At 36.7% G+C, this 13,901-nt stretch overlaps 1 protein-coding gene across 1 annotated transcript in view; it reads left to right on the top strand.

The window, feature by feature from the left end:
* THSD7B (thrombospondin type 1 domain containing 7B) overlaps positions 1-13,901 on the top strand; it is an 870,666-nt gene that overhangs the window by 530,582 nt on the left and 326,183 nt on the right. Inside the window, exons 11-12 of the mRNA XM_032411208.1 lie at positions 1,045-1,174; positions 4,385-4,488. Coding sequence (XP_032267099.1) covers positions 1,045-1,174; positions 4,385-4,488 — 234 coding nt within the window. The remainder of the gene's footprint in view (positions 1-1,044; positions 1,175-4,384; positions 4,489-13,901) is intronic.

Below are 13,901 nucleotides of genomic sequence, written 5' to 3'. Positions count from 1 at the left end.
ATTTTTATTATTGTTATTGATTTAAGAGGAATCTAAAGATTATGGGATGAGTGCCCCAGCACATTAAAGTGAACATCGGTTGTCTTTATTGAGATGCCTATTAATACTTCTCCTTTTCAGCCAAACCAGAAAGTAGAAAATATTTTGTTCTGTCACAATTTTAGTGCCTTTTCCCTAAATTCCAATTATATACATATTGTCTCAGGTTATGAGGACTAAGAAATGTAAGAAACCAATATCCATAAATAAATAAATTACTAATGTATTAATTTTAATGAGTGTTCGCATTTTTGAAAGTTACCCACAGAGGGAAGTGCCTTGCTGGAGGGAATGAATTGCTCATGTAAAACTCTGGGCCCTTGAGCTATTGTTTTGAGATCAAAGAGAGTTTCTGGGGTTCCTCAGATTATGCCATGTAACTCTTATGCCATAGGTAATATACATTCTGATTAATTTAGAGAGTAGTAAAACAGTTGGAAAACGAACTTTGCATATAAGAACAAATAGACTTGAAATCACTATTATTGACTGTTAACTATCTATCTCATAGGAGTAAGACTGAGTATAACATGAAGTATTAACCCCTGGTCTTTGCTTGTTATTCTCATTCCCTAAGTAGTCTTACCACATGTTCTTACTTCCCTCCCTCCCTTCTTCCCTCTCTCCCTCCCTCCCTTCCTTCCTCCCTCCCTCCCTTTTTCCTTCCTTCTCTCCCTCTCTCCCTCCCTCCCTTCTTCCTTCCTTCTCTCCCTCTCTCCCTCCCTCCCTTCTTCCTTCCTTCTCTCCCTCTCTCCCTCCCTCCCTTCTTCCTTCCTTCCCTCCCTCTCTCCCTTCCTTCCTTCCCTCCCTCCGTCTGTTCCTCCTTTCCTTCCTTCCGCCCTTCCTCCTTTCCTTCCTTCCTCCCTCCCTCCTTCCCTCCCTTCCTTCCATCCTTCCTTCCTTCCTTCCTTCCTTCCTTCCTTCCTTCCTTCCTTTGACTAACCCTGGATTTTTCCCTGCATCCACATAGAAGGGCACTACAATTTTATTTTTCCTTTACTTCAGGAAATGCCACAGTAAAACAGTCTCGATACAGGATTATCATCCAGGAAGCAGCCAACGGAGGTCAAGAATGCCCAGATACCTTATTTGAAGAGCGAGAGTGTGAAGATATTTCATTGTGCCCCATATATCGGTAATTAGTTACCTTTTGAAATAATCATTAGATTTTAGTATAAATCATGACCTATTTTCTTTATATAGTTTATAAGTTTTAGTGAGAAGTAAGAAGAGATAATGTTTATCTTCAATACCTCAATATTTTCCTCTCTTATTTTGAATATATTTTGAGGGAGTAAAAAATATGAAACTCTAGTTAACAGAACAAAAGAAACAAACATGTTTTGATTTTAAGTGAGATGCTGGAGTTCTGCCACCCAGGCAATCAATTTTAAGGATTAAGTTCCAAAGATATTCAGGATAAAGTCTTTACCTGGAAAACAAACACACACATAAGTTACCTTATTCTATCATTTTCATCCTAAAGCCTTTAATCAAGAACTAAGAACAAATATGTACTTTTAAAATAATTATTTACTTTCATTAAAAAAAATTGGTTCTTAAGTTTTGTACACATTTTAAGAAACCATCCTCTTAGAAAAGGAAGTTTAACCTACGGATAAAATATACATTAAAAAAAAAGGAAAATGACTTTTAAAGTATTTATGGTACTTACATGTTCCCTCTTGACAAATTGGTGATTTTTATTTATAAAAGCAATGCCTGAGATTTGTGTGTTTAGTCATTAGTGTCCATTCTTTTAATGTTGGATTGAAGCTTTGCTTTAGAGTACATCTGGATTAAATCCATTCACTGTTGAGTTTTACTGATTTGTGAAAAAAAAAATTGTCTTAAAGTTCATATAGTTAGCACACTTAAAAATGCCTTTAGCAAAAATGTCTAGTGTTTCTCCTGATTATTTGAAAAACTATATCTTAAAGCTATGAAATTCAAGGGCTAATTTGTTCAGGAAAATACAGGTTATTTTTCTTTTTCCTTCTTTCTCTCTCTCTTTTTTTTTAAAGAAGACTCCTCACATTAGATAAAATTAGAGTGTCATTGAAGAGTCTGCATTACTATCAATTTTATAATCCTTTATTCTCATTGTTTCTATCTAATGGCCAGTTTAAGGAGGATGGGAATAAATACTGGGAACATGCCCAGACTACCAGTGTTCCTTCATTAACCACAAGGCTGCTGTGGAAACACTGTCAATATTCATCCCTTTGTACCATATATAAATATTGAAACTTCTGAGCTGAGCAAAAGAGCTCTTGGGGCCAATTGAAAAAATTAGCCAAATCAAATGTCATTAGACATTTTTATGAACCCAGGGCTTTTATAATCAGAGAAAATCCTAGATGTTATTAGTGAGATTTTTCCTTTCTCTTGCCCCCTTTCTTTACTCTCTGGTTGCACTTCATTTTAGCCACTCATGTTTGAACTCGTTTCCATCATTGACCTCCTGCCATTTTCCCCAGAAACCAGTTTTGGTGTGTCATTGGATCATTGTTATCGTTTCTCTCAATGCCTAGTTTAACATGTATACAAGTTATCAGCATCATTCCCTGCTCCTCAGTAAAACACCCTTGAATTTTGAGCAACATGATTCCAATTTTTGCATCCCTCCTCATTGATATGTTAGAGAGGCAAGCTAATATAGGACCTTTATCATTATCTTCTGAATCTTCTTTTTGACTCCATTAAGGTGATATATTCACATGCTTACCAAGTTAAAACAGAACCAAAATATCTGTAGAAATTTTTCTGTGAATCTGAGCCTCTCCCAACACATTAAGTTAATAAGTAAAAGGGAAGACAGCATGGTGATGTATCCTTACATAGAATTGACCGTGGAGTCAAGGGTCTGTAGCTGAACATTCAGGGTTTTAGGAGGTACAACTGGCCTGCTGAGCTGTGCAATCTCAGACATTTCACTTAACCTCTCTGAGCCCAAGTTTATCATTCCAAAACTGAGTTTAACAAGAGTTCTGAAATTATTTCTATTTCACTTTATGCAGTACACTAAACTAGACTGAACTCCATAGTCTCATTTTGATCTAGAAAGCCTCAGTAAACTTAAGGAATCTGAAGGAATGCTACATAACTGTTGAAAAATTGGACAAAAACCCTTTGCCATTTCAGTTTCTGTGTTTTGGAATTATACTAAAAACAGTTTTCCTGTTAAGATGTAATGTGCAAAGTAAATTTACAATTATTTAAAATTAAGGGGTGATTTCTTTAAATGATAAGTTTTTGTTTAGCCGTTTCTTGATTTTTCTACAATTGCTCAACTATTCCCAGTATGGAGGCCACTTGAGTGAGGTCAATGATTATATTATATGCAATATTACTGACCAGTTTTGCAAGATGAAAAAATTCTAGAGATCTGTATATACCAATTATTTCATCTCGCAAAGCTGGTCAATAATATTTTTGCTTCATGTTTCTGTTTCATCTTTGGAAGTAGCATCTCTTATCAGAGGTATTAGCTCATATGAAAAAGTGTGAAAATATACTAAGGAAAGAGCAGAATCTGTGGTTACACTTAAGGTTTGGGTTTTCTGGTACATTCTGAAGAGATAGGTTTAAGGATATAAGTCAGTCTGTCCTGTGGGTCATAAAAATAGAAAGTTTTGTTTACCTGAGAAAGGAAAACAGTGAGAAACCACAAGGCTTCCTTAGAGAATATTTTCTTTGAGGACTAGAAGTATTGATGATTCATCAGAGGTGGATCCATTCCTCTTCCATGAGATGAACTATCGCATAAGATAGGTCCCTGTGACTCCCCACCTCCCTTTTACTTTATGACTTATTGAGATGTCTGAGTCATTTTAAAGTCTTAGACACCACCTTATAAAAACTTTTGAAACAGAAGATCAAGTGTGAAGGTTTACACCCCAAACTTTCAGATTTTCAAGCCTTGATACTCTAAAACTCCAGTGGGACATAGGGTTTTTTTTCTCTCTCTCTTTTTTCCCTTTTCCTCCTCCTTCTCCTTCTCCTCCTCCTTCTACTTTTCTTTCTTTTTTTTTTTTTTAAGGTAATTTTAGATAATGAGGGTAAACCTTCTAGGTTTGATCTGTGCTTTTAAGGATTTTTACTGCCACCTTGCTCTATGGACTACAGCTTATATGGAAAATGTCCACATTTTTAAAAATGGAAATACTACATTAACCATGAATCTAGGGTAGAGTGGACTATTGTCCTCCCTAGTGCATGCCAGGGCTCCATTTTATGACATTGGTTTTAAATCCATTTTTACTGAATTACTGTTTATGTGATGTATTTCTTCCGCATGTTTGTCATGGTGAAATTCTTAGTCTGCTGTTCTTTGTAATCACAGATGGAAACCACAGAAATGGAGCCCTTGTATCTTGGTGCCAGAGTCTGTCAGGCAGGGGATAATGGGCAGCAGTGAAGGCTGTGGAAAAGGACTACAAACAAGAGGTAAGGGAATTTTAAAACAGTTTTCCTGTTAAGATGTAATTTTAGATTATGTTATTCTTATACACTATTGCTTATTTTATATTTAAATAATTATGATATTATTGGATTGAATTATTTATACTTACCAGTATTTGAGTTTAAGTTTGGCATTAGGTAATGTTGATATTATACCATCTTTTAACCAAAACCAGCTAGTGTATCTGAGAGTTAATGCAATGGAAGCAGATATCTGTTCTCAGTCGTTTGCATATCTCAATGCTTCTGTTCCAAACACATACTGGACATGATCCAAGGAATGAAGAATATGTCTGTGATTAGACCAACAGTATACATTGCACTTTTAGGTGCTCATTTAATATTTGTGAAATGAATTAAGGGTAATTGAACGAATGGACTAATCTTAATAACCATGACTTAAATGTAATTGTTATATTTATACTTACTATGTGTTCTATATAATATGCATAGAAAGGAACTATTTAAATTCCTGGAAGACATTGCAAGTAGTCTTCTGGATCAAAGTAGAAGTGCTTTTAATCATCAATGCCTAGGTGTGACATATTGAAATCTCTGAAAACACTCAGCCTCATCAGACTGCTCACTTTTCTGTTTCATTCATAATCCAGGTACCAATCAAATGAGGCTTGATAAGAAGTGCTTTATTCTTAAAATCTAACCACTTTGTTGGTAAAGGGAGGTATGTAGCAAAATCAGACCCTGTGGAACCAACTGCATTATACTGGCTTTATAATTTTTTCTAAAAGGCATATTTAGAATTAAGTGTGTCTTCCTGTTGTGTAAGTTAACGTATTGGTCAGGATCAGTCAAGCAAGCCAGCACAATAACTCCCTGCTTTGTGTGTTGATTCAGAGCTGAGAGGAGCCCCCATGGCCAGGTGGCAGTCTTAACATCCAGGTCAATGTAATCTTATTGTCTCCTAATGGAAGCATTGCTTCCTTTGGAACAAAGACCTATAGGGCAGCAAAATATAAGATCACAAGAGACAGGAAGCAAACATTTTACTAGTGCGTCACCAGGGGTTATAGAGAGTTATGCCACTTCTATTCATTCCCTCCACTTGATCTCTGGACCTATGAATCCTGCCTAGTGGGGAAACGGTACCAAAAATCAGGTGCTAATTCAGAGCATATACAGCCTTCTGTAAAACCTTGTGTCAGCCCTGCAAGGTATTGCCACCTAACTGGTATTTTAATTGAGTCTGCAAAAGACCTTTCCACCACTCTGTCAAGCCAGCTGCTTCAGGGTTGTGCGGGACATGGTAAGATCAGTGAATTCCATGAGAATGGGCCCATTGCAACACTTTGTTTGCTGTGAAGTGAGTTCCTTGATCAGAAGCAATGCTATGTGGAATACCATGACTATGGTACAAGGCATTTTGTAAGTCCATGGATGGTAGTTTTGGCAGAAGTATTGTTTGCAGGGAAGGGAAATACATACCTAGGATAAGTATTCCAGTAAGAATAAAGTACTGTCCTAGATCTATGATGGAAGTGGTCCAGTGTAATCAACCTACTACCATGTAGCTAGCTTGCCACTCTTGAGAGTGGTGCCATATTAGGGACTTGGTGTTCCTCCCTGTTGCTGGCATATTGGGCACTCCGTGATGGCCACAGTCAGGTTCACATTGGTGAGTGGATGTCCATATTGCTGAGGCTATGAATAACCTCCATTCCTGCCACCATGGCTACTTTGTTCATGAACCCATTTGATGATGATAGGAGCCACTGGAGAAAGAAGGATGACTGAGGTGAATAGTATCCATAGAACAGGTCATCCTGTTCATTTGATTATTAATATATTCCTCTGCTGAAGTCACCCTTTGGTGAACATTCACATGGGACTCAAATATGTTCACATTTTTCCCCACACAGAGAGGTCTATCTATATAACTCTTACCCAGATTTCCTTCTTGCCAACTTTCCAATCATGTTTCTTCCAAGACCTTGGCCATATAGCAAAACCATTGGCCACAGTCCATGAATCTGTATGTAATCGCATATCTGGCCATATCTCCTTCCAAGCAAAGTGAACAACGAGGTATACTGCTTTACATTCTATCCACTGAGAAGATTTCTCTTTACCTGTCTCTTTCAGGGGTATATCTCAGAAAGGGGCTATAGTGCTATAGCTGTCCATTTGGGAGTTGTGCCTAGATATTGTACAGAACCATCTGTGAGCTAGGCTGGATCCTTCTCTTCTTCCATCAACTGATTTTAGGGAACTCTCCATGAGGCCACAGGTACAGGCTGGAAGAGAGCAGGTACTGTAGCAGAAGTAGGGACCATGGACATTTGCCCACTTACTCATGTAACTTACTTGTGCCTTCAGGGCCTGCGTGGGCCGAATCATCTATACACCACTTCCATTTGATGATGCCTTACATTGTGGCTTGGTGGATTAGGTAACACCCAGTTCATGAAGGCAGCCTGGGTTGCATGATAATTTGGTGGCCCATGATTAAGCCTTCATTCTCTAGCAAGACACAGTATCAGGACAGAAGCTGTTTTGCAAAGGAGAATAGTTACCTGCAGAGGGTGTCAGGGCTTGCTCCCAGATCCTAGGGACCTGTCCTGAAATTCACTTACAGAAGCCTCTAAAGGCTGCAAACAGTGTTGCTGTCTGCTACTGATACTTGAGTAGCATTGGATCTGCTGGATCATATGGCCCAAGTGGCAGAACAGTATGCACAGTAGCCTGGATTGTTATAGAGATTTTTCTCATTCTGGGACCTGCTTAAAACTAGCAGCTTGTTGAGTCTCTTGGTAAATAGGCTGGACTAACACACTTGAATAAGGAATACGTTTCCTCCAAAATCCAAACAGGCCCACTAGGTGTTGTGCCTAGTTTTGGTTGCAGGAGGGGCCGGATGCAAAAACTTATTCATTGCTTAAAGGGATATCTTCACATGCCCCACACCACTGAACCTCTAAAAATTTCCCTGGGGTAGAAGGCGCCTGAGTTTTTTCAGATTTATTTCTTACTCTCTTACCAAAATGCCTACAGTAGTTGCTACTTCTTGCTCACTGGATCCATTCAGAATAATGTCATTAATATAATGGACTAGTATGCTATCTGATTGAAGGAAAAGACAATCAAGATCCCCACAGAACTAAATTATGAAATAGGGCTGGAGAGTCAATATACCCCTGAGGTAGGAGAGTAAAGTGTATTGCTGGCCTTGCCACCAAAGAGCAAGCTGATTTTGGTGGTCTTTATTATCTTCAAACATAGTAATATGTGGGGTTAAGGCTTTGACATAGGAATTTTGGGTCACTTCAGTTTATAACAATTACACTTTGGAAATGATGTCCCTCTCAGAACATTTATACATGTGAATTTGATTGGCAAGTTAGTTTCATTCAGGACTTCTATGAGGCTAGATAGTGACTGTGTAAATTAAGGGAAGAGACCACCTCCTTAAAACATTTTACTTCCATATGTCAGAATATTGTTATAATAATATGATCTTGTAATTATAAGACCTTGACTACTTTCTACTGGAAAATTGTTATATCTAGATCAACAATATCTCTAGGAATGAAGTTCTTTAAAAATGGCACTTTTGTGTGGTGCACGACTTAATTCCATATGGTGGCCTAGACTTTGACACTTTGATACTAGCGTATCATAATGGTTGGTTTTCATTGCAAAACCATTTAGTAATTTCTGAGATGTTGCTCCTAAATTATGTGGAATCTTATCACATAAATGGCAAATTATTTTATCTTAGAATAATTTTACTTTGGATTTCAATTTAAACAGATTCTAGCTGGAGACCTCATAGTCCCTTAGACTAGGCAAGTGATCCCCTTGAGTTTTCTCTACATTAGACACCAATATTAGAGAATTCCTAGTGTTTTTCTGTTGGGAAATTTGTACTTTTAAAGTAGTGGCCTGGGTCTCCAATTTTAAGATAGTGAAGTAAAGACATTTCTACTCCATCTTTTCTCTAAAATTACTTCAAAACCAGTGAGGAAGATGTGAAACAATAAGAAAAAAATAATGTCCAATGAGATCTCTTTTATAAAATTGCTCCAGAGAACAAGAAGCACATTAACCTCACCTTCAAGAAAATGAGGAGTCATCTGTAACCTCAGTCACAATATGTTTTAGAAAGTGAGTGGAGATACAGTAAAGGACTTTGCAGAACAAGATTATGCCAAAGTGTTGGCAGGGGTGAAGGTGTGGGGGCTGAAGAGAAACAAAGTGATTTGTCCTGGAGAACTCCAGAAAGTTACCACATTCTGCAGAAGGAAGTATGCAAGTGTGTGTGTGTGTGTGTGTGTTAGGGGTGGGAGCAAAACAGGGGCTTTTGGAAGTCTGATTAAAAATGGTGACCAGTGTCCTCCCTTTTTCTATTCTTTTGGGAGCTTAGAGGTTTATTCTCTGGGGATATAAAACCAGAGGCATTATGTACTTTGGACAACTGGTAGAGAATGGAGATGAAGGCCTAGCCTCAAATCAGGAGGATCAAAAAAAAAGTGCAAATAAAGAATTAAGAGACCATCAGTTCCCTTCTTTCACCTGCTTTAGCATGCTAGCCAGGTGGCTTTTATACTTTTCAGTTCCATGGATGCCCTATCAATTTAAAAACACCATAAATTTAAATTTCTCTTTGAGGAGTTTTTGAATCACAGAGGGAGCATGAATTTAGACCATAAAATCATGGAAAGGCCAGCTTGGGCTTATAAATTCTCACAAGAGATTTTTCCCTCCCCTCACCATCCAGTGTTCAGTCTTTGATATGCAAGTGGCCTTGCCAAGGTATTTTGCTTTGCATGTTTATCTCTACTTCACCCTTATATTGAGGGCTAGCCTTTGTCGTTATCATTTCTGGTGTGGGGCCATTTATGAGATTCTCCATAGTAGAACTTGAAGACATGACAATGGGAACTGGGGTCTCCAAGATTTGGTAGAAGCCCTCAGGATAAAAGTTGTCTTTCTTGATTACCTTGCATCATAAGCTTTTACTTTGTTTTGTGCTTTATGGATTATTTTATTTGGGACCAGCCCAAAAATACATTTAGAAGATACATGTTTTGTCTAGTGTTTTTTTTTTTTTTTTTCATTTGAAAGGGCTTTTATAATTTTTAAGCCATTATGCTGCTCAAAACAGAAGTACTCCTTGTTTTATCTCACTGTTTGTATTGGTGACCTGGTTAATTGATTTGCAGTAAGACTACATGAATATAATATCCTTGTAATAAAAAAAAAGAAAGGAAGGAAAATAGAAGGGCAAGTAGAATTACAACTGGAGCTAAATGTCTACACCATCCCCAAGGAAATGCATATTTGGGATTGCAATGTCCTAGCTGTCCCATACTTTAGGGAGAGCCAATGGATTCTCTCTGCCCAGCTTCCTGTACTTAATCTGAATAAAGAAGGCATGGTAGCTCAGCTTTTATGGCAAATGAAAACATAAGAGGAATAAACTTATGTATTCTAACATACCTTGATGAAACTGCCCTTAAAAGAGTACAAAGTTAGTATTAAAAAAGAAAAAGTTAAAGGTGCTGCCATTCCTAGAAGGGGACTGAATTTGTCTGTGGACTCATATGGTCTAATTCTTATGCTATTCATGGTGACTATTTTAAAACTGGCTAATGGCCTTGCCAGTGTGTTTCTTTTAGATGTTACCTTCTTCTTATTCATAAGCTTGTGAGTATACTCTATATAGACAGGGACTGGACATAGACAGCAGTGTACCAGATGCAGAATAGGTATTGAAGACTGCAGTTGTCCTGTCTAGGATATCGTTGACTTCCGTGATGTACCTATATTCTTCTTTGGTTTGTTTTCACTGAGCAATGTTTATGTGGACCAATGGAGGCAGAACTCTATCTTGGTCAGATCTTTTTGTTCTTCCTTAATTGGTTTTTGTCCCTGTGAGAGGCAAAGTCTTCTTACACAGTAGTTTTGATGGAATCTGTGTTTTCTTTGCATCCAAGGGATCTCTTTAAATAAAGGTCTTTTCCAGAAAAAACAATTGGCAAAATAATCCACTATCAAGATGAGTTTTGATTTACCTTTATTCTTAAAAAGGGAGAAGGTTAGAAATAGGAAAAAGCTAAGGAAAAAAAATAGTCTAAAGCTCTTAATAGTAAAGCAAAAATACCTGGTATTCAAAAATGTAAATTCATATGAAATATATATTTGTATGGGTCTGTCATTTTAGCAAACTATGCTTTATTTTACATATTATTTCTTTCTTTTTATTAAGTTTTTATTTAAATTGCAGTTAGTTAACATACAGTGTAATATTAGTTTCAGGTGTACAATATAATGGTCCATACATCACCCGGTGCTCATCACAAGTGCCCTTCTTAATCCCCATCACCTATTTCACCCATCCCCCCACCCAACTCCCCTTTGGTAACCATCAATGTGTTCCTTAGAGTTAAGAGTCTGTTTCTTGGTTTGCCTCCCTCTCTCCTCTCTCTCTCTTTTCCTTTTGCTCATTTATTTTGTTTCTTAAATTACACATATAAGTGAAATCATATGGTATTTTTCTTTCTCTGACTGACTTATTTCACTTAGCACTGTATTCTCTAGCTCCATCCATGTCGTTGCAAATGGCAAGATTTCAATCTTTTTGATGGCTGAATAATATTCCATTATATATATTATATATTATATATATATATATATACACCACATCTTCTTTATCCATTCATCAGTCAATGGACATTTGGGCTGTTTCCATAACTTGGTTATTGTAGATAATGCTGCTATAAACATCAGGGTGTATGTATCCCTTTGAATTAGTATTTTTGTATTCTTTGGGTAAATACCTAGTAGTGCAATTGCTGGATCATAGGATAGTTCTATTTTTAACTTTTTGAGGAAACTCCTTACTTTTCAAAGGCTTTTAACATGGGATTAAATTTTTAAAAATTGATTTATATAATTTTTGCAGGACTATATAAATATAAACTATATATCCATATAAAACAGGAAAACAAAGATATTACATAAGCTGAATTAACAGGAAACTATTCATATTATAGGTCCAAGTACTCTAAATTTATGACCAAAAAATGTTTTTCTCTAGTTATGTCATCTTGATGGGGAAAACATATCTGGAAGAACATACAGAAACACAACAAAAAACGTACACTTTGAAGTAAAGAAGTGATTATAGCCTGTTGATAAAATGTTGAAACAGCCAATCAGCTAGTCATTCTCTTCTTTCTGATGCCAAGTATCCTTGCATTTTAAGAGAGAAATAGAGTATCTCTGGATGATTGACCTTTATCTCCAGACAGAGAAAGTCATAGGCATTTAACCTTATAAGTTGCTCACATTTAGTCTCTGTCCTATTTATCTACATAGATCATAAGAAGAAAAAAAAAAAGTCATTTCAGTAGATCCAGAGAAGACAAGTATATAGGTTTTAACTGTGACCAAGCAATAATCAAAGACAGAGATAGTCTTTTCTATTTTTGTTTTATTTTTGGTGTGAGAGGAGGAAGCAGAAAGTTTGCTGGGAAGGAAAGTGGAATTACTGCTTCTGTTTAATTCAAGATGAACAAAATGGGCATTTTCAGGGGGGAGGGTAGCTGCCTCCTGGAACTCCTTCCATAGATGTAAATGTTTCTTAAATGGGAAGGACATGTAGTGATATCTTTCTGAGCAATTTCAAGAAGGGAGGGCATGATACCATTGGAGAGCCCAAATCTATGTACTAAGATTTTCAATCTAGGCAATGAACACTCTTTTCAATAACTTGTGATATCATTTTTAATAACTGCTCATCTTACAGTTAAAAATAATCAGACCCCAGTATTCTTGATACTAAAGATCATTCTTGGGGTGATTTCTAACTTCAGTTCTGACTTCAACACCAGAATAACCAGTTGGAGGACATCATGGTTTTTTTTAATATTATTAATATATCTTATTAATTAGCACCTGATTCAAAAATGCCTGGTTATAAATATTTTTAAGGAACTTTAAAAACATCTCCTCTAAATAAAATTTTTTTAGTGTGAAAATACAAGGAGGATCAGGTAGAATGTAGAAGTTAAATTGACAGTGTAGGGCAACTCTCTAATTTAAAATATCCTCAGATTTTAACAAAAGAATGGGTTTTATAATACCGTAGGCATTGGTTTAGAGAGTAAAGTGTGAAACTTCTAGCAAAGATTGCATTTTTTACGTAAGTGAATAATGATTCTTGGAGTTATTTTTCATTTCCTTTTCATGTGTAAGGATAAGATTAGCTTTGGAGCTTTCATGGTTGCTGCAGGTAGAATATGCACATTTTTTAAAATTGGCAATAAATTAAAAATAAATATTAAAGGAGGTGAGTGACCCAAGGCACAACACTTTAGTAACACAATGTTAACTAAGTGTGGGTTTGGAGATGTTGTCTTTCACTAGCCTCTCCATTTTTTACTGTAAGCTATAATACAAAGTACAAAGTAACTCTGAAGTCCACCTGCTCACTTCCCTAGTAGGTATTTCCCTGATGAAATGGGTCTCAGGGGTAGGGATGGGGAGGGGGTAATTTTTTTTTTTTTTTTCATTTGAGTAATGCAATCATTTGCTAAACTAGGAGCAATAATTTTCTCTTCTGACTGCATGGCTCTCATTTACAGTACTAGCTTCCCCTCAGGAATGTTAATATGAATTTCAAAGACTACTGCAAACAGCGTAAATGTAATAGGATTATACTTCTCTTGTCCAGGACCAGAATTCAGTCTCTTCAAATAGATGTGAATCTCCAGGCTTCCCTTAGCGCTCAGGTTACTAAGGTCAAGGTATTCATTTCTGGTTATCCCAGGAGCCATCTTAGGCTTGTATCAGAAAGAAGTAATGTTTTTACGTTTTTATTTGCATTTCTAAAGAAAACAGAAACTCCAGCACTCCTTCTAGTAGCAGCAAAAGGAGGAGGAACTCCTACTTGCTCTAGAGGCTCTGAAAACTAACAGAGGAGCATCAAAACTCAGACTAGCCATGCTCTGAATTCAAATAGATACAAAAGTTGCAAAACAAGTGCCTTTCTACGCCAACCACGGTTTGAAGGATTCACGTGGTGGGACAAAAACCAGTCTTTTAACCCAGATGCATAAGGAATGAGATTTAAAAATCTATTAATTACACTCAGCCGGTTCATAGAAGGATCAACCTCATAGCAATATATTGAAAGTAGGAACTGAAACTAAGAAGTTTGAGGTTCCCTAAGGCTTTGTGATTTCGCTGCAAAGGGTTCTGAAAGCCTCTACTGGTAGGAATGCTTACTTTGGGAATGCATTAGAAGGACGGTATATAAAAGGCATTTAAGAAAAAAAAATCAGTGGCATTTAGTTACCAAATGTATATACAGAGCAAAAGACAGTGATGAATTGAAAAGATTCAGTAGTTTTAGACCAATGAGAATGATTAATATT

Source organism: Phoca vitulina, unplaced genomic scaffold, assembly GCF_004348235.1.
Source record: "Phoca vitulina isolate PV1807 unplaced genomic scaffold, GSC_HSeal_1.0 scaffold1, whole genome shotgun sequence".
Taxonomy (NCBI): Eukaryota; Metazoa; Chordata; class Mammalia; order Carnivora; family Phocidae; genus Phoca; species Phoca vitulina.
The sequence above is the reverse complement of the archived record's forward strand: the minus strand, read 5'-3'. Positions and strand labels throughout refer to the sequence as shown.